This window comes from Blennius ocellaris (genome assembly GCF_963422515.1).
Source record: "Blennius ocellaris genome assembly, chromosome: 15".
NCBI classification, from domain to species: domain Eukaryota; kingdom Metazoa; phylum Chordata; class Actinopteri; order Blenniiformes; family Blenniidae; genus Blennius; species Blennius ocellaris.
The window spans coordinates 21,811,236-21,832,526 of record NC_137664.1 but is presented as its reverse complement, the minus strand read 5'-3'; the positions used below and the strand labels follow the sequence as shown (position 1 = coordinate 21,832,526).

Here is a 21,291-nt window from a genome sequence, read left to right as displayed (position 1 = left end):
CACACACACACACACACACACACACACCCAGTGTGCAGCATGTTTGAACAGAAGTGAGTTGCAGACCTGGAGGAGGGAAACAGGAAGTCAGATGACACAAAAGTTTGGCTGAGAGAAGTTAGTGACACAGAAGGAGAGAAGTACAGACCCGGCCTGTCCTCTTTTCCTCAGCAGTAATTACATCGTGTTCGGTTCACGGACTTGGAGGCTCAAACTGATGTAGACACACGCACATACCCGCTCATGTACATTCCTCAGTGATTATTCAGCGTGAGGCAGCAACACGTTGCCCTGCAGATCACCACTTTCACTCCCGGCAGCAGTTGTTTCTCTGGCTGAGCACTTTTCCTTCTGTTTTTAATTGTAATGGAGCCAGCTGACAAGACTGTCCGTGTTGTGCTTTGCCAGCTTCCCGCTGATGATATAAACCATTAAAACACAAAGCGCCTCATTCAGCTGTTGTCGTCGTACATCTGAGCTCAATAACAATCAGCCTGACTTCTTTTATTTTATGAATCGCTTCAATGTGGACTTTGTTTCTAACAGGCAGGATTCCCACACATTTATCCACATGCCCAAAAAACAAGGCACCCTTATTAAAATAACAACACTGCTATTGACCTGGTTTCAGCTGTTCAATCAGTATGTTTTATAAATATATATATATATACATCCTGTTTACACAGAATGATGAGCTGAAAATGGATCTTGTCTTTAGTGAAATCACAGAATTCAAACCCATTAATTTGAGCAACAATAGTAAAAATGAACAGCACGTTAGCACTGGAGTTGTTCAGATCCTTTCTTGGTGAATTCTAAAAGCAAAACTCTATTCATATGGGTAAGAAAATTGAGCAGCAGCGCCTTGCGTTCCAGCGTCGGTCTCTTAATGTCTTAATGTCTTAATCTTAATGTCAATGTTTACCGAGGCGTCTTTGATTTCCACTGCCGTCTCAGTGCCTCGACCATCGACCTGTCTGGCGGCTTTGACTCTGGTGTGAGCTACCTGAGGAAGAGCCCGGACCAATACAGCTCCAGGGGCAGCATGGAGAGCCTGGACCCCCCACTGTCCTCTCAGCTCCCGTCTGGAGCCCACCACCACCACCACCACCATCACCACCACCACTCGCTGGGCCTCCACGGCCACAGTGGATCCCACCCCACCTACTCCTCTTGCCATCAGCTGTCCTCTGCCAGGTGCATGCATCAAACACACCTCACCAAAAATGAGACCACCCCTGGCTTAAGCATGATGAAAATCCATCAATTTCATTCCATCAAGACATGAAATGTCTTTATTTTTTGGGTGGTATTTGTCCAAACATTTAAGTTCACGAACACCAAAGTCTTATCCTCGCTGATAAACAATCGCGTTTGTGATTCCAGGTCATCCAACAGCATCGACCACCTCCACAGCAAGCGAGACTCTGCATATTCCTCCTTCTCCACCAGCTCCAGCATCCCGGAGTACCTGGCCTCCGCGCCCTCCATCAGCCCGGAGCGCTCCTACTCGCTGGAGACCGTCCCTCAGAGAGGTGGAGCAGGTGCAGAGATGCAGCCGGCAGACTTACGCTACGTCCAGGCCGTTTACGACAACCAGCACGGCCTCGCACAGGAGCACGAGCTGAGCTCCAACGGCGAGTCGAGAGGAGGAGGAGGAGGAGGAGGAGGAGGAGGAGGAGGAGGAGGAGGAGGAGGAGGAGGAGGAGGAGGAGGAGGAGGAGGAGGAGGAGGAGCGAGGCCTGCGACAAGAGACCGACAAGGTAACGCCTCCCTTTTACCAACACCTCCATAGATTTGTGATTCATCTTTTTCCTGTACTCCCGTGATTTTAGGTTCAGTGGGCGGAGTCTGTTGCCATGGCAGCAGCAGCAGCAGCAACGGGAGCAGTAATGGCAGCGCCCCGGCTTCAAACAGACACAGCGTAGGCGCGATATGGGGCCCGGCTGCCAGCCACAGCTCCTATGAGAGCCTGAAGGGGGTGCCGGCTCCCCCGAAACGCAGCGACAGCTACGCCGCCATCAGGAACCACGAGAGACCAAACTCCTGGTCCAGTCTGGATCACGCCCGGTCTCAGCGGTAAGCAGGCCGATCAGAACTAGACACCAAAAGGATTTCAACTGAAACAAGCTGACAGATGGAAAAAAAAACAAAAAAACTTTTTTGCACTTAGTATGACGCAGATACACCGTTTGTGTTTTTATCGGTTGTCTTTTTTTAAAGAGAACTAGAAATTAAGTTTTCTTCGCAATTTTGCTGAAATATTTCCTCCTGAGAAATATCCGATGCAGCAATGAAAGAGTGTAAAGTGTAAAACTAGTTGAAATAACTGATCTTGTGTGACGTCTTTGTCTGTCAGGTCGCTGCAAAAAGGCTTGTGGCATCACTCCAGTGGCTCTGTCGCGTCAGGTACAGTCCAACACTCAATGGGTGAGCGAAACTTTATTTAAAAACTTTAGTGTGGCGTGGCAGAGAGCTGATTAAGACCCTGATAGGAACCAGGTGTGCTGGACCACCTCTCTGCCCATAAAAGCAGGAGCCGCCAGCCACACGGGGCGACAGGAGAGAGAGTGCAGACATTTTCAGTGTGGGTTTTGATTTAATAAAACAAGTACGGTGGAGGAAAGCTCGGACCCTGCGTCTCTGTGGGGGAACCCGGCGATGACATGCTCTACTGCCACGTGGGGATTTATAGCACAGATATCAATTACTGACTGAATACATCCATGTTGAATTAAGTAAATGCTGTTTGAGGAGATATAAATCAATGTTAACAATAGGACATAATAATATAACAATATCTAAATAATATCACCATCCCAAATATCAGATATATAATATTGTTTCATAAACATGGATCATATGTCTTATACAAGATTGTGAATGGGTAAAAGGGATCCACCTCAAAAATATGGTGACTGAACCGTTATTTTATTTTATTAACAGGTGAGAGAGCAGAAGGTTCATTGTGGATGTAACAACTTGATGATCAATAACACATTTAGACAATTTATTGATAAATACATTGAGTCAGAACTGACTTTTAACCAAAGTCTGTTTGATGGTCTGCACAGTGCTCAGTGTAGACACACACACACACACACACACACACACACACACACACACACACACACACACACACACACACACACACACACACACACACACACACACACACACACACACACACACACACGTAGAAACTTGAACGTTTTCAGGCTCTGGTAGTTGTTGCTTTGGTTTCATTATGACATTAAGAGATGTGGCTGTGGCTTAAAAGTGTTTTGTTTGTTTTTCGAGCTTTAGTGCTTTATTAACAGATCATTCCCTGTGTTACAGCGAAGGGCTCCTATGGAACAGAGGGTCAGCTCCACACAGTGATAGAGAAAAGTCCTGAAAGCAGCCCCACCACGAAGCCCAGACAGGGGGGCTTTCCCCAGCCCCCGTACCCCACCAGTCCATCCGGCCCTGCGGGCTCCACCACAGCTCTCCCTTCCGGCCGGCACAATCTTCCTACCGGCGTCTACTCTGTCCTGAAGCCGGAGCCACACTACGCACCGATACCCGGCTCGAATCCCAGCCTGGGACCCGTGAAGGTCTCCCCTGTACTGGCCAAGGAGGGCAGGCGACAGCAGCAACCACCGGGTCTGACAGGGGGGGAGGACGGAGCAGCCGAGGGGGGCCGGACTGCCACAGAAAACGGATACCCCCACAGGTCCTATCCAACAATGGCCTCAACGCAGCTCAGGACTCAAGCCTACGAGACAGAAAGGTGAGCTTTCTTCTCTCGCGTATCAGTCAAAGTGTGGTGGCTGTACAGCCCTGCTCACACTCCTAGAACAGCTGAATTGGCACTTTTTAAATGACCCATGGAACGTAAAGCAATCCTCTGTTCAATAAGATTATTATAATCCAGCTGTTATCTAATTCTGCGTTGGGCAGCGGTGGCATCGAGGTTAGAGATGCGCACTTGAGTGCTTAATGTGGCTGCCCACCACATCCAAGAAATACGATGGGGTAAATGCGAAAATAATGTAGGATTATTTTTCATTTGCTTAGCATAACCTGTAAGTCTTACTCAACACAAGGTCTGACTACGAGAGATCATGAACCACTCCACCAACATGCCGTTCTTCCCACAACCATATTTTTGATGTAGTTCACAAAATACAGGTGACACTTTCCGAGAAGGTTTGAGAATTGAGCGACACTGCAGAAACAAATTGGAACACAAAATAGCAGTGAAGTCATCAAATTTGCCTGTTATCATTCATCAACCAAACAAATCTGACTACGGAACACAGGAAAACTCCTGAAGGGGAATCGGAGGGCCGGACAAGACTGCAAAGGCCTCCAAACGACCAGGGATCTTACAGCGATAGCATCCAGGAGCCCAGTGTCTACATGAGTCAACATTACCAGGAACAGAACCCGTACTTCCACATCCAGCACATCTATGCACCCCAAACCTCACAAGACGTACCGGTTCAGTCCCGGGCAGAGAGAAGCAGGTACAGTGGATTTATGCCATGATAGTTTCAAATTCTTCAAATACTGACTGAACAAACCGATCAATCACTTTGTGGACAAGTTTCAAGGTGTTGAAGGAAGAGTCGGACGTCTTCTGTCTCTCCTCCCTCTTCTCATCTGTGCTTGATTTTCTTTTCCGCTCTGCAGATCCGTAGACCAGACCAGCACTGACTCCACAGATCGTGTCACGTGTTCCAGACTTGCTCAGGGACAGATGCTTCACAGCCACACAGCTCCTCATCCTCACCCCAGACCCACCCCCGCCTACCAGCCTGCTTCCCGTCATGTCAGTGATCCAGCGGCCGCCGCGCACTACCAGCACTGGGACCCCCGGGAGCAGGACCCGGACCGAGAGCACCCCCTGACCCGCCTGGAGAACGCCCTCGCCGAGGTCCAGCAGTGCACCAGCCCCGACACTGTTGACTCAGCCAGCGGCCATGACAGCGGTGGCATGAGCGACGGCCCCCGGGGGCCGGTACGCACCCTCTCGGTGTTGGAGAAAGTCAGTCGATTCGAGAGTCGAGAGCAGACCAGAAAGCCACGCAGCCACAGCACCAGCACCTCGCAGAACAAAAGCAACCATCTGCGGGTAAACTCAGCCGACATCTAGAATGCCTTTGTTCAGTTTTGCCCATCAGGTGCTAAATCTGCCTCTTTCTGTGGTTCTGTGCTTCGCTGCTTTATGTCTTTTTGATCGAAGGCAACCGAGAAGGGCCGCAGCTCCCCCTGTGGGGCTGAAGACCTCCGACACATGCTGGAGAGAAGCACCAAAGCCCAGAGGACGATTAGCTACAGAGGAGGGAGCAGTGAACAGAAGAAGCACAGGTAGAAAGACCATCAATACTACAACTCTTCTAATATTTCTTCCTCATGCCAAGGTTAATGACACGTGTCTGCGATGTTTCAGGACTTCAGCAGATCCTAGTTTAGCCCTTCAGAGGAGCCGGAGCACCTTCCAAGTGGACGCATCTTCTTATGGGGACAGCAGCAAAGACTTTCCCTGGAGACAAGAAATCCAGGAGATGTTGGGTCCCATTGAGGACACTAACAGGTGAGAATTCTCCAACAGTTCTATCTGCTGCAGAGAGCCTCAGAACATGAAGGCTCTCTGCAGCAGGCTCAGGTCCTTCAGGAAGTCAGGGTCCTTAAGTGGGACATCGTCTTTCTGCCAGTCAAAGTAGGAGTGTAGGTGTCAGGAGAATTTTCTCAGGAGGCAAACTGCTCAGGAATCAGGCTGAAGAGAATTTTGATTTAGTTTCTTGCGAGAAGAGACAAATGTCACAGTACAACCTCAGCAAGGATTGTTTGGGAGTTTTTGCCGAAACAACTTTCAACAGATCATCTTATTATAGGCTGAATTGTTCTTGAGAAAGATCCAGGTGCACGTCTGCACTCCAGACAGCAAAGGTCAGATAAGTGGCACAATCTGGAACACAGACTGTGAAAATCACACTTCATTCTTTATAAGACCAAACAGCGTTTCCGTAGCAGCCAGACTCGGTCTCCGTTAGAAATGAATGTTGTGATCCTCATGCTTGGTTCTTGTCTCTGATCAGATCTTACAGGGACTGCTTGAAAGATGCCCAGTCGAAGGTGCTGGGTTCCACCTCCTTCAGACGAAGAGACTTGAACTCCTCCATCAGCAGCCCACCTCCCGCTGCTCCTCCTCTGGTCTCCTCCCCCAGTAGCCATCAGCCTTCGCCCGTTTCTGCAAAGCTCCACCCCCTCGAGAAAAAAGGCCCCAAAACGATGCCCAAACCCCAGGGAGTCGTCATCACGCCGCAGTCTGAATCGCCCGTCATGTCCCCACACACCCCGAAGGAAAGGCACGTGGTCAGTCCGGATGTCCGAGGCCCGAGCCCACCGGCCCTGCCCTCTACCCCGCCTGTCGGAGCCCCCGTTGTGGTTCGGATCTGTGGCCGCAAGCGTCTGACTGCGGACCAGAAGAAGCGTTCGTACTCTGAACCAGAGAATATGAATGAGGTTGGGGTTTCGGATGCAGAGACTGTTGCCCTCTTCAGACGCGGAGGAGGTAAGAGCTGCAAAAGCGTACTACATGTTACACAGCTGTGGCCACCGCTAACCGCTAACAGCATTAGAAGGTAGCTTAGAGCAGGCAGTGCAAATAGATAAATACATATATAGTGCGACAACAGACAACTACTACATCTCTGCGGAAATAAATACCAGTAATAAAAAAAATTTGATAATGAAAGTGTGAGTCAGATATAAATACAACAAATAATGAAGGTCAAAGGTTAAATATGTATAAACATGGCAGGGATCAGCAGAGCTGGTTGTAATTTTTATGTTGAGATGATGGGGGGGAGGGGTGGCGGCAACTGCTGAAAGTAACTGAAAAATAACTTGTACTCTAACTTCGTTACTTTTAAAAACAAGCAATCAGTAAAGTAAATAAGTTTCTTTTTGATAGAGGAACTAGTAATCAGTAATCACATTACTTATTCAAGGTCACTGTGGCAACACTGGACACAAGGTTATAAGATCTGAATAAAGCTGAAACAGAAAAAGAAAATGTCACAAACTCTGCATCTTGGACATGAGGCTCACACAAATGAAAATCAAATTTGAAAAATATCTTCCAAAGTTGATTCTTGTTTCTGTGGCTTGTTTAAAGGATGTAGATTTACGTCTTTGCTCTTATCGAACCAGATTGAGGCTTTTTACTGAAATACACGTTGCTTAATAAAAATCCAGCCTTCAATTAGTAGCTCAGTTTATCTGGTCATCCAGCTTATCATTGATATGTTAGTTTAAACAACAACAACGAGAGAAGTAAGCAAGAGAAGTGAACACCTGGAGACCTGAAGTTTCTCCGTGTCTCTCAGAAACCAGCGTGGCTGATCGCCGGAAGATGTTCGAACTTGCGGCAAGTCGGATTGGAAGCGCCACGTCGAGGCCCGACCTCCGGCAAGTTCAACACGACGCCCTGGCCGAGTACATGGAGAGGAAGAGAGGTGGACGGAGAGATGACCGGGGGCACCGGAGTGGCTCCAGACCCCGCAGTGCCTACCTGGGCCCCGAGAGCAGCAGTCATCCGGGTGAGTAAAGGAGATGAGACGCTGGCGAGAGGAGAGGACACCTCAAATATTCTTTCCTTTTTTTTCTTCTTCTTTTTTTTTCCCTTGTTCCTCACAGACACCCTCAGCATCTCCTCCACCTCCAGTCTGCTCTCACTTCAGGACACTGCTCTGGATCGCAGTTTCTGCTCGCCTGATCGGCAAATGCTCCAGTCCAACCTCTTCTACCCGGGCAGGGTGACCACACCGAGGCCCCCGGCACAGCCACGGCCTGGGTAAACACAACTACCCTCATCCAGCATTCAGCCACGTCGAGATATCGCGCCCACGAACACACTGACAGGACGAGCTGAAGGTCTTGTCTGACCCGACCCACAGAGGAACACACACTTCACCATTTAGTACACCTGGGTCAGAATCGCTGGAGGTTTTGGTTGTAGCGATGCCATTTCCAGCAGGTCGTTTGTCATGTAAAAAAGCATCCCTGAATCTAAGGACGATGTCATCAACCACGTTTTGAAAAAGCAATCAGGTGTGTTGCAACTGGGAGAGAGCTAAAACATGCAAAAGCCTCATTTAAATACTCCCGTTGGCCCACAGTGTAACTCATAGTGAGAGTCTTACTAAATCGAATGCAAATCGGATGCTCTCTTTGCATGAGCTTCCATTGTAGCACACCTTACCAGTGAATCAGTCTGTTGCAGTATCACTTTTGGACTGGTGTCCAGAACGCCAATGGATTTCGTTGGCCCCCTGACCTCCTGCTTCCTTCTCAGTTCTCCTGCTGGCTCCAGCCTGGAACTGCAGGATCTCATCCCTGAAGCGCAGGTCAGCAGGCGGGGCGGGTCTCCCAGCAGACACCTCAGCCTTGGCCACGACTGGCGGCGTGCAGAACATCCGGCAGACCCGGGACTGTCCAAGAAGCTGAACGGGGCTCTGCAGAGGACCGGCTCGGCGTCTGCCGAGAACCTTCTGGAGCGGTCAGACGAGAGACAGATCTTCCCTCAACATCACCGCTCCCGCTCCTCGCCCTCAGCAGAGAGGATGAACCAGGTAACTCTGAGTCTCATGAATCCACGCGAGAGATTTTGTGAGTACCAAAAGAACATTGTTTGAGAGTTTGAACTATTCTGAGCAGCTGAACAGTTGAACATGTATTGTGGTTTGGTGTTACAGAGAATGGTTTGTGTTTCAGGACTTGGCTGCAGGTGATGTGAGGATGTTTGGTGTCTTCATCTCTGAGGCTGCAGACAGGTACCTTCCACCTGCTCCCGGCACAACTTTATAATATGACAGACGATAGACTCATACTCAAGTTTGGACTTGAAGACAGATCAAATCTGTCCAAGGTGGTAGAGCGTGTCAAATAAAAACATCCATCCATCCATGGGTTCCTGTTGGAGGTCTTCAGTATTGCTCCCAGTGTGAGCGATAGCCTTCATGGTCTCAGCGTGCGCCACTTCTCCACGTGTGCTCTCGTCCACGTTGTGATCTCTCTGCTTCTTTGCCCTCTAATCTCTGACATTAGCATTTCTAGTTTTGAGTTCCTGTTCTTGTTTCGACCGACTCTAAAAACTAGGTGACCTACTCATCCGCCATCTTGCAGGAAGTCCCTTTGTAAAGCATTTAAAATCAATCCCGGTCGACCAAAAGGCTGTTTGATGGACTACATAAGATCAGATGAGATGTAAAAGTGCACAATTCGCACAGTGTAAAATGAATAAAGGATACAGACAACACAATTAAAACAAATGCAGTTCAAACTAATGAAAAGGATAACACATAAAATAAAAAAAGCATTAAACGATAAGTAAAACTGTACAAGTAAAAAGTCAAGGGCTCAATGGACAGAAGCAAGTCGAGGGGCAACGACTGCAAAGGCTCTTCTAAATCACAGTCCTCTTCCTCTTTTTCAATACAATTCTATGCAGTGTACATTTTGTTTGATTTTCTTTTCTTTTTTTTCGATTACATCTGCAGTTTCCACCAGGAGCATTTCAGATCCACAGCTGGTTGACGTTGTTGTTTTCAGTCATTTCTCTTCAATCTTAGACTTTTGGTTTGAAGTAATATTGAAGTAATGATGTGAAATATGATCCATGTGTTTTAGATTGTGAATGTCGATGAATGGGCGAGACATCACGCAGAGACAAGAAAGCTGTTCTGTTATTTCTGTAATTTTCCATTTGAACACATTTGATCGCTAAATCAAAGAAAGAAAGTTGCTCTCACACACAAGCATCGCCCACCTTGTTGAGCATTTTTTTCAGCTGAGATGTCGTGAGACTTTAGCATGCAGACTTCTGTGAGGGCTCCGGTTTTTCTTCACTTTTCCTGTGTCCCTCCCACGTTCAGACAGCCGTTCACCACCTCACCGTTCTCATTTCAGTGCCAAAGCCTCCCAGCCCGCCGGACCTCCTCCAGGTGAGCACACTGAAAATCAGCTTCCAAACAAACGCCGACCTTACTTGCTGCAGAGTTCCTCTGACTCTTCGGTGTTCTCGCAGACCGCGGCTCCCCCCACACTCCCGTCCCTCTCCGGGAGCGACAAAGGAACAGCGAGCGGCAGCGTGCCCTGAGCACCTCCGCGTTAGCGGCCTCCGTCGGCCTGCCCTGCCCCTTCTCCCCTCCGGGGACGGCGGGCGGAGGCGGAGCCGAGTGGCAAGCCAGCGGCAGGCTGAGTCAGGCCAACTTGGACAACATCACTTTCCCACAGATCGGCGGAGACGGGAGTAAAGATGTCGAGACCGGCGTGATGGACAGACAGACGAGACACAGTCTGAGTGAGGGCGGCGTGTTAGAAGAGGCGGCGGGCCCGTTCAGAGGCAGAGCCTTCAGTCTGGACACCAGGAGAGACCGAATCAAACCGGTTTCCTCTGTCACGCCGCCGCTACGTGTGCAACCTGCTGGGACCACGTCCTCCGCTCCTCCACCCCCGCCTCCGTCCACCACACAGCGCCTGTCCTCGCTGCGGATCTCCGAGTCCGGCCTCTTCGACGCCGTCGACCAGCAGCCGCCGGAACTTTCCACCGGCGTACGGATGCAGGAGGACTTCGATGAGGTCTTCCTCCAGAGCCCTCGCCACCCTTCACCTTCACCGACACCGCCGATCAAAGAGACGGTCATCACGGAGGACTTCCCCCCTCCCCCTCCCCCTCCCCCGGTGCTCCTTGAGCAGGCAGCAGAAAGGTTTGTTTTACAATAATTAGATGGTGCTTTCTGGTCCAGGGTTGTTGAAGCGGCCCCCAGGAGGCTCCAGTACAACTCATTGTGGTGGTGAAGGGGGCAATTTTGTCCACGTCTATGTGAATCTGTATTTATAGACACGTACATGGCGGCAAGTACCGCAAAGTATCCCTCAATCCGGCCAAACCACCAAGCAAATGGTAAACCTTTGAAGGAAAACAGATTTATTTTTTAACAGATCAGCTGGCAGTAGTGGACACGGCACGACACTGAGACCCGAGCTGAGACATCAGTGTTGCTGCCATGAAAGTTAGCAAACCAGCCTCAGCCTCAAGGCCATGCTGTCAGTGTGAGTTTGTAAAAACACCCACAATGCAACAGCTGTAGGAGAAGGTTTTTGGGCGTTTCACTCTATTTTGCACTTGAATGTTTCATTAAAAGTGTCCTTATGTTAAGATTGGAGTCATTTTCTGTAGTCAGTTTGTGTGGAAAGATCAACATTTTCATCATGTATACTCTGAGCCACAACAAAGATTTGAAGGTTATTATGGCACTATTTTACCGGTGCGTCCCACTGAAGATATGTGATGTGGCCCCTGACACCCCTGGTCCAGACTATGAGTTAGACCTCTCCTGAAGAGGGATCCAGGTGCTTCCAGAACATTCTCTGCATTAGTTTCTCAGCTTTTAGCCCACCTTTTTACTTAATGACGGCAAAACTCTCTTTTCTCCCTCACAAGTTTCTCAAAGTGTCAATAACACAAGACTCTTCTCAATATAAATCACATGACTAAAAAGAATGTGCGACATATAACCTGGAGGATTCAGTAATGTTGTTGCCCGATTCAGACAGTATTTAAGTGACCTTGCTTTTCATATTTTTCTTTGCCTTCAGCTCTGATTCAGAAATCTTGAGCGATTCCTCCGTTCCCATCAGGAATCCTTCACTCCAGCCTTCTCCAGTCGTCCCGCCACTTGCTGTCTCAGCTCCGTCTGTGTCCAGGTCTCAGCCGCGGGTCTCCATCACCAATACGTCCGTAGCGGATGAGGAGCCTCCAGGCCTGGAGTACCTGCCACTGCCCCACAGGGAAAAGACCCCGGAGGAGCAGAGGGTGGAGGAACTGTCTCGGAAGCTGGTGGGTTCCTCCAGTGGCTTTATAAAGGCTGTGGAGCTTTTGAGAATATGAAGTTTCTTTGTGTAAAAATAGAAAATAAACATTTGAAGGGGTCATTTTATGCCAAATTCACTTTCTCAAGGTTTTCCAACAGTAATAATTGTCCCAATTCTGGAAGGACGGCCCAGAAGTGAAGACAGTGTGTCCTCTCTCTCCCTGGCTGCTTCCAGTTTTTAAAAAGTGTGCTGTTCCAACCAGCCAATCAGAAATCAAACCCTCTATAGTGTCATCGGGGGTTTAGCCAATCCCACTCAAGATAGGCTCCTCCCCTTTGACTCCTCCTACAATCAGGCAGCTCTGATGTGGCACATGGCGCCACGAGAGGAAGTACTTCCTCCTCCTCTTCCCATAGATGGGCGTGTGTGGGCGGAGCCAGTCCAGCTCATTCTTTTCTGAAAAAATATCAGAAGAAACAACTGTTCTGTTTGGACACATTTCTAAAAAGTCGCACGATGAAGCCTGCAGACAGTGCAAAGTACAAATACATAGATTTCAGGTTGCTCATAATAGATTTTGCAGCAGCACACTTTGTTAAATAGTGAGTGTGGTATTTAAAGAAAAAACTCATTTGATTTGTGTAAACTGCTGATTCAGATCCTTTTTCTTGCTGCTCTGTTATATTCTGATCTTTTGCCATTTGTTGTCATGTGTTGTTGACATCTTTGTGACCACACCATGTTCTGATTCTGGGTTTTTATGCTGCTTTATTTGCTATTTATACTTGTGGCTGTTTTTCCCCAGGTGTTACTCGATCCTTCTCTGGCACCACTTTTGGGCGCCTCGGGGGGAAGTTCTACCGTAGACATAATGAACGAGATCTTCCCAAACTGCAAACTCAGCAGCAAATCGCAGCATCGGCACAGTGTGGACAGGAGGCAAGTCTGACATGGAGATGACTTTGTTATGATGCAGTAACGTATGAAACTGAGCACAATTTGTGGTTCAGGATTGGTAGTTTTTGTCTTGAAACCATGTTTGATTATGCACCACACAAAGATTAAAGTTAAGTTTACATGATTGTTTGAGGTTATTGTAAAAAAAAAAAAAAAGAAAGAAACCGTAATCCTGTTCAACTGTAACCCTTCTAATGTTTCTAAGTTGTTAGGTTTTTAAGTCTGTATTGTTTATTGACTAAGTTTAACAGTTTTCCATTAAACTTCATTAGTTATTATGGCCACAATGATAAACTATATATTTTACATTTATTTTTATACTTTTTTTTCTGTTGTTGAGTCCTGATTTGTCTGTTTTTTTGACCTAATTGGGAAACAGAGTAGCTTTCGAAAAATGTTTTCTAAATGCAGTTTTTCAATTAGACATGTTGGTTTTCATTGTGTTCAAAGAATTGGAGATGTCTTCTGTGATCCAGTTCCGAGCAAAGAGACCAACGGAGGAAATGAGACCAATTTAGATGAAGAGGAGAAAGATCTCGATAGCAGAAAGGTGAAAGAAACACATTTATCATTCGGATTATTTCACAAAAGGTAATAGAGAACATTGGTTCATGAATTCAAGTTCACGTTCAGCTGAGGAATCATAATAATCCAACCTAGAAGAATCATACCTGCATCTATTTTAGTGGCTCACGCTGATGTTGGTGGTTGTCCACCAGGTGGAGCTGTGCGAGGCCCTGAGGAGCAGCATGGCGGCGCTGCAGCGGGAGAAGGAGGCGCTGTGTGAGGAGCAGAGCCGTCACCAGGCTGTGGGGGCCCGCGTGGAGAGCCTGGTGCAGGAGCGGCTCAAACCCAACGAGAGGGACAAGTTCTGCATGTTCATCGGTGCGTCGTCCGCCTGCTGTGTCACACACGCACACACACACGTCACACACACACACACGCACACGTCACACACACACGTCACACACACACGCCACACACACACGTCACACACACACGTCACACACACGCCACACACTCACGTCACACACACACGCCACACACACACGCCACACACACACACACACACACGCACACGTCACACACACACTTCACACACACGCACACGTCACACACACACGCCACACACACACGCCACACACACATGTCTCACACACACACGCACACGTCACACACACACGCCACACACACACGCACACGTCACACACACACGTCACACACGCCGCACACACACGCACACACACACGCACACGTCACACACACACGCACACGTCACACGCACGCACACACACACGTCACACACACACGCCACACACACACACGCACACGTCACACACACACGTCACACACACACGTCACACGTCACACACACTCGTCACACACACGTCTCACACACACACGTCACACACACACACACACACGTCACATACACACATGTCACACACACACACGTTACACACACATGTCACACACACACACACACACACACAGCCTGGTGACCTGCTCATTGTGTTTTCTTGCTGCAGGAGACCTGGATAAGATTGTGAACCTGCTGCTGTCGCTGTGCAGCCGGTTGTCCAGGATCGACAGAGCTCTGCTGGGGCTGCAGGAAGCAGCGCTGCCAGCAGAGGACGCTGCAGAGGAGCGGGTGAGACAACGCAGATCTGGTCCTGCAGCCTTCAGCTGGGGAGTTTGCATGTCCTCCCTCGGTGTGCAGGACCAGGACCGGAGGCCGGTTGATGCCCGGCTCCAAAAATCAGTAGCAAATGTGTCCTGAGTAACAATCCCAGTCATGTGTGACAGTTGCACTTCAGACCTGAAGCTGACCGCCTCTGTGTCGCCCTCTCCAGGAGTCCCTTGACCACAAGCGCTCTCTTCTCCTCCGCCAAACCGAAGACGCCCGTGAGCTGAAGGAGAACCTGGACCGGCGGCAGCGAGCGGTCCACGCCATCCTGTCCGGATACTTTCCCGAGCCCCAGCTGCAGGACTACCGCCGCTTCGTCAGCGCCAAGCCGTCCTTCCTGATTGGCCAGCGCCGCCTGGACGACCTGCTGCGGCAGGAGGACGAGCGGCTGGCGCGGCTGCTGGAAGGTCTGCCGCCGGAGGTGGCCGAGGCCCAGCGCCGGCCCTCGCCGTGCTCCTCCCTGCTGCCGGGCCTGGCCCACACGGTCAGGTCCGCCACGGTCACGTCGTTGTGAAACAGGAGACAGTTTCTCTCCTCAGATCAGACTCCTCGGGAGCGTCATATGAAGGAAACACACACCTTGAACGTGCTTCAATCTGACTGTTGGACCAGCGACTTCTGCTCACTTTTGCTCTGAAACGTTCTTGAAAGTCCAGGTTAAAGGAAGGACGGCTCCACTTGCACCTCTTTTTTTTTATTTTTTGCATTTTTCTGGTTTCCAACTACTATCAAGTAATATTTGGTATGTCTGTGTTAAATGTTGTTGTTTTTTTTTTTATTGGCCAAAAGGCTCCAACCAGCAGCCTTCAGGGTGTTTTCAGTGGTTTGAAGTGTGCAAACCCCCCCCCCCCCCCCCCTATCATGAACTCCCAAAGAGGAAGGAGCCCTCACTGTCTGTCTGACACAGTCACTTTTCAGAGACGCACCACGCCTGCTTCAGCACTCGCACATGTACAGGCAACCTGCAGAGAATAAATTAACGTCAAACCCAGAGGGGCTGTGTTTAATTTCCTGCAACAAAACAATGGAACATGCACAGAAAGGAGAAGGTGGAGGCAGAGCTCTATCGGGAAGTATAAAGACGTGCAGGATGCTTACATATGCACGCATGGTGTCACAAAAATATTCGAATGCAAAAAAAAAAAAGTGAAATACACAGATTTCTGCATTATGTGTGCAAGCATCAAATACAGCACAACATATCGGTGGATCAGATCACACAGGACCAGCCTCACAAATCAACAGAAGAAAGCAGCCAGAGTCGGACACAGGCAGATCTACTAATGAAAAGTATGTAAATATGTACAGTGTTTTGACTATGACAGGAAAGACGTTCACAAATGTAGTGAAAATGATAAAGCCTTTGAAAACAAAGGCTTTTCTGTACACTGTAAATATAAATATACATTATAAATCCTAAACTCTGTTGTTTTATCTACGCAATCGGTGCGTGTGAGAGAGAGAAACTGTTTCACATGCACATGTCCATATAAGATTGTAAATTCTGTGTTATTACCTGATCAGCAGCCGCTCTGGTGTGTAGTGGTCATCAGCACTTTGGTGGTGTGTGTGAGTTCCTCGTCCGTTTCTGTGCAGTTTGCACGTTCATCCTGCTGATCCCTCAGCAGCACCCGGCGCCACGGCTTCATCCCAGTCAGCCGCAGCGGGACGGGAGCCGGATCAGACCGTCGACGGCGCCCCCCTCAGAACAAAGCGGCGAGACTCCAGCGCATGGACGGGAAGAGACGAGGGTCACAGCTTTAAGATTTACCGCTGTAGGTCACCTTCTCCTTATGGGAGACAGTGGAAGAAGCTGATTGGATTGACCGGTGCACTATGCTGGAAACACAAACCTCGTGAGTATATAAGAGACTTAAAACAGTAAAAGTGGACTTTCATTCACTTCAGATGGATTTTAAGAAAAAAAAGTATTTTTCTGTCTTTTAAAAACACCAAAGGATAACATCTGGCCGATGACCTCTTTTAGAATCCTCTTCCTTTCATTATCGTTTCAAACAAGAGAAAAAGTCAATTTAAAGCAATTTTTGCAGTCTTGTGTTGGATTTTGTTACAGCTGTTAAAAATGTTACTGGAACAGGGTAATGAAATAATAATAATAATAATAATAATAATAATCACTACAGCAATTTTGAAAGCGGTGGAAACTTTTTTGTTTCATTAAATATAGTTACTTTATTTCTCCCGGTTTGATTCTCAGGAGCTGATACAGTGATAATATACAATAAAGACTTGAATATTACCGTTTATCGAGTTTCACCATTTGAATTAAATGACTGGATAAAGTGAAATGTGCATTTTCATAGAATTAAAAAGATGCTAATGACTAAGCTCAGTTTAAAAAAAACAAAAAGTCACTCCCTTCTATAGCTATATATGTATGGATGTGTTGATGTGTGCTGGAGTTAAGGTGTGTTTCACATTTTGAATGCGTGGTTTTTGAAAATATTCCAAATAGATTTAATCAAACTGAAAATGTAATAAAGCTTCTGGTGACAGTGGTGACTTCTGAATGAGTTGGTGTTTCTGGAGGTTGTTTTTTTTTTTTTTGGAAGAGTCTATCTTCTACCCCACACGTGGACTCTTAAACCTGCTCACAGGCGGCATCGTCACCAGCGAGTGATCCTTTAAAACAAGCTCTCACTCTCTTGCTCAACCTTTTGCTCCGAGGAGCAAGAGGAGGAAAACTCCCGCCATTTTACGTGATGAGTTGCCATCCTGCTCGGCCCCACCCTTTCCCCATCCTGTCCCGGATGGTTTCAAGCAAAGTCACCGGCCAGGACGGGGAAATATCGTTAACCAGCCGAACAACGATGCCGGCGACACGTCCTCCATTGGAAGACATACACATCAGGATGGTAGTAGATCTCGTCCTGTTCTGTGCAAAACAAGAAATCCCACTGCGTGGGCATCGGGGAAACCAAGATGCCTTAAACAAGGGTAACTTTTTGGAACTACTTAACCTGGTTTTTTAAATATGACCCAGAAATCAAAAGGTGACTGGATGAATTAGCCAAGGATGGTTAAACTACTGCACCACAAAATGAGATACTGGGGATCGCAGCATCACTCCTTGTCAAAAAAAAAGAGCCGGACACATATGCGATTTTAGCAGGTGAGTGCAAAGGCCTGTCAAAAAGAGAGTGAGTGGCAGTGTGTGTCACACAACGGCACATTGAAAGAGCGGGCGGAGGGAGTTGTGGAAATGGACAACGTGACAGCAGAGGCCATGTCAGCGAAGACTTTGGAAGTGTCGTCGGGGATCCTTTGACGCGAGGTGGGGGGAGCTCGTGGTCAAATGCCGTCAGTGAGGTGTTGACGCTCCCGGGACCTATGTTGGAATGGAGACCCTCGCCACATTCTACGAAAGTTCTGGCCGAACAAATCTTGAAGCCGACTCCCTAGTGCAGCAAATGCAGAGGCAAGGGCATACAGTCTTCAACACTATCAGTTCTAGATTGTATTGATCTGATTGAAGGGCTCAAGGACAGTTACACACAACTGTCAGTGCCGTTACTTTATCAAATGTATCCTTTTCGTTCCTGAAAGGAACGAAAAGGATACATTTGATAAAGTAACGGCACTGACAGTTGAGCTGATGAATAAACATGAGATTGAATGCTGGGGTATCAGGGGTAAAAGAAAGGCAGAAAGACACGACCCCTGACGAGCAAAAAAAAAAAAGAAACAGTCGTAGAAGTACTCGATGCACGGCCCAGTGATATTTTCCCCAAACGGACCCTCCTCACGTTGCCCGTGGCAACGTGTAACGGTGGCGAGACTCTTTTCAGCTGTCAGTCGGATAAAAACAGGCACCAGGGCAACTATATTGACAGATAGACTGAACTCTTGGTCCCTGCTTTCATTTGAAAGGGAATTGACTGATTCACTAGACGACCGAGATATTCGCCCTATGGTCAGAACGAAACCCGAGTCTCCTGCTGTAACAAGCCCCATAGTCCCTCAAGCAAGTTTGAATTGAATTATGCGTGTTTGTTCTCTAAACTGGTAGAAACTGAGAATATGGTGCACAAGACAAGAGGTCAATAATGGAATGTCAGAAATTAAACACATAATAGTAGAATGTTTGTACTGACCATTGGAGAAATCAATTTGGATACGACATAGTTTTGGAAAATTCAATGCCAATTAGAATGTTCGAACTTAAAGAACAGACATTGATGTTAAAAAGGGGTAAAAGGGGGAACATGGGGATGTTGAGGGGCTCATGACAGTGACATTATACAGCCAGTCAATAATGTATGAATTAAATGGGTAGTTGTTTCAGTGTAGAGTTTAGAATGCAATTCAATTGACAATTCAATAGTATTTACTGTAATTCCAGGCCGTGTTGCTAAAGTGTTGATTAACTAATTAGCATGCATATGTGTGTGCATGGATCAGTGGCTGGCCAATAGAGGGCGCCGGGGTGGCGTCCTCCACGGGATCAAGAAGGATTTTTTTTTTTTTCCAGTAAAATATATTGATGACTGTCATTCTTCTTCTTGTTTGTTCGTTTTGTTTTTGCTTTTTACACCTCAGTTTCACGTTTCCATCTTGTCAAGTTCTCGGACAATCATTGATCATGTTAGGAGTTTGTTTTTTGTTTTGTTTTAGTGTGTGTTTGTGTGTGTGTGTGTGTGTGTGTTTTCAAAGCATTTACTGTAAGAACTGGCTCTATTGGCAGGAATAATTGTCTCGCCACTGCTGCAGCATTGTGGGACGTCTATCAGGTGGAACTGGTGAGCTTTTAATCAAATATACATGCAAACCCAACATTAACTTGATGTTGGCATTTTATACACACAGGTGCTACTTGCACATCCTTCTCGAAGCACTGGCCATAGCCGGAGCTCCAGCGTCAAACCAAGTGTTGTGGTATCATCAGCAGGGGACAAGTGGAGGCTGCATTGACTTTGGTGACACTGCAGTGAACACATGCTGGATATCATGTATTAGATTCTTATTGAAGTGTCGCTGTCGCAGCAGTTTGCAATCTGCAGACTTTCCCTGCGCGGTGGTTACACTCCGTTTCAGCGCTGTCCAAACCTATTTAACGTTTTCTTTTGATTGAGAATGACAAACCAACTGTATCGACATGAAACAACAGGATCGTTAGAACACAATAAAATGATCAAAACCTATTTCTCTTGCAGCTTATTTCTTCAGAATAATTAAATGAATAACATATCTAACAATATAAATAACAGCATAATAAACAATAGCTGATAATGAACATAACCTGCTTTGGAAAAAGGTTAGACATTCAGAGTGGCGCCGTACAGAAAACCCAGGGTTAAACCCTTATAAGAGAACATCCAGTATAGTGTCAGCCTCAGGCTGGGTCCAGGTTGGAGAAAAGGTCCAATTAGCTAAAAAACAAAACAAAGGATGAAATCAGGCAGGAAAAAAAACGTTTTTCCCTCCACTTGCTTGAGTTGCTTTCATTCTGCTAATAAATATGACACACGTCACCTCCTGATTAGATCTGAACAACGCAATGATAGAGTGACCGTGAAGGATAAAACGAGATAAGGCTATAAAAGTAAATCTTTTGGTAGTTATTTGCCTAAAGGTTTGAAAAAGAGATTCAGATTCCACATGTACGCGTCTCGACGAGGCCTCAGACGTCCATCTTGTCCCCCGGGAGGCGCCGGCGCCCTGATCGCCACCGAACAGGAGGAAATGTACAAATCAAATTTGTGAGCGCTCAGTTTTTGCCTCAAAGTGTTAACAAGTCATCACACAGGAGTACGTCATGTCACTGCAATGACATTTTATGATGTGAGGGTATATTATTGGGAACGTTCACACTTGTGAGTCACTACTGTGGCATTAGCAACAGCTGTGGCGGTAATGAGCTCGTAGTGTCACTATCTTTGTGTGGGCTGTCTGAATATTACAAGAGGGTTATAGTAGAGGCTCTTTTAGGAAGGCGAGAAAGTCAACGTGTCAAAATAAGACCAGGATTTTAGAGTTGGGGTAAAACTTTAATCATAATAAATGGGCTTATTAATAATCCGAGCAAACTGTATTTTTACAAGGGGGCTTATTTTAGCAGTTCGCCATGATGATGGCTGCGTCTACGGTAACCATTTCACTACCTTTGACCAGAGAAGAATTTGTGGATTAACTGAGAGTTGGGCTGAATGAGAATGGAACAACTGTCTCGATCACGCAAATACGTGACAGGGGGATCAACGCTTCATGCAAACAGCTGTAAGCAAGTGAAGTTGACTTTTTGAACGGGATGACCGACCATCTTCCCAAAAAGCTTGTAGTGCGAAGAGCCACGCATCAAGGGATGATGGGGGGCTCATAGGATCGTGCGTGGATGTGTGAATACCTTCTCTCTGTAATCCGCGATGAGCTTTAGACTGGCAGAGGTCACAGAGGTCACAGAGGTCACAGTCTTCTCAAATCAAATTGAGATAAAGAACCAGGCCACGAACAAAAACATCATGTACTCCTGTGCTCTCCATAGGTGGCGAGCCGAGTTCTCTCTAAAGCTACATTAAATTAATATTAATGTTATATAATATCATATAACACACACACACACACACACACACACACACACACACACACACACACACACACACACACACACACACACACACACACACACACACACACACACACACACACACACACACACAGAGTGTAAAGACGGCTAAGCCCCGGTTGAGATCCTGGTGCCTTTTGTTTAAGCCGTGTGACATCTGTGTGTTCATGTCCAGTGCCGTGGATGTTATCCTGTG

The 21,291-nt window shown here is 47.4% G+C and overlaps 1 protein-coding gene across 1 annotated transcript in view; it reads left to right on the top strand.

Annotated features, from left to right (window-relative positions):
• Positions 1-15,838, top strand: part of shroom3 (shroom family member 3) — a gene marked incomplete at its 5' end in the record, with an annotated part of 62,639 nt that extends 46,801 nt beyond the window's left edge. Inside the window, 23 exons of the mRNA XM_080510297.1 lie at positions 958-1,197; positions 1,387-1,609; positions 1,715-1,763; positions 1,836-2,079; positions 2,360-2,430; positions 3,340-3,772; positions 4,305-4,511; positions 4,678-5,119; positions 5,231-5,355; positions 5,438-5,581; positions 6,087-6,562; positions 7,380-7,592; positions 7,690-7,846; positions 8,348-8,624; positions 8,767-8,825; positions 9,961-9,995; positions 10,079-10,760; positions 11,653-11,893; positions 12,674-12,807; positions 13,276-13,375; positions 13,545-13,710; positions 14,355-14,476; positions 14,679-15,838. Coding sequence (XP_080366423.1) covers positions 958-1,197; positions 1,387-1,609; positions 1,715-1,763; positions 1,836-2,079; positions 2,360-2,430; positions 3,340-3,772; positions 4,305-4,511; positions 4,678-5,119; positions 5,231-5,355; positions 5,438-5,581; positions 6,087-6,562; positions 7,380-7,592; positions 7,690-7,846; positions 8,348-8,624; positions 8,767-8,825; positions 9,961-9,995; positions 10,079-10,760; positions 11,653-11,893; positions 12,674-12,807; positions 13,276-13,375; positions 13,545-13,710; positions 14,355-14,476; positions 14,679-15,026 — 5,188 coding nt within the window. The 3' untranslated portion in view covers positions 15,027-15,838. The remainder of the gene's footprint in view (positions 1-957; positions 1,198-1,386; positions 1,610-1,714; positions 1,764-1,835; positions 2,080-2,359; positions 2,431-3,339; positions 3,773-4,304; positions 4,512-4,677; positions 5,120-5,230; positions 5,356-5,437; positions 5,582-6,086; positions 6,563-7,379; positions 7,593-7,689; positions 7,847-8,347; positions 8,625-8,766; positions 8,826-9,960; positions 9,996-10,078; positions 10,761-11,652; positions 11,894-12,673; positions 12,808-13,275; positions 13,376-13,544; positions 13,711-14,354; positions 14,477-14,678) is intronic.
• Between the last annotated feature and the right edge of the window lie 5,453 nt (positions 15,839-21,291).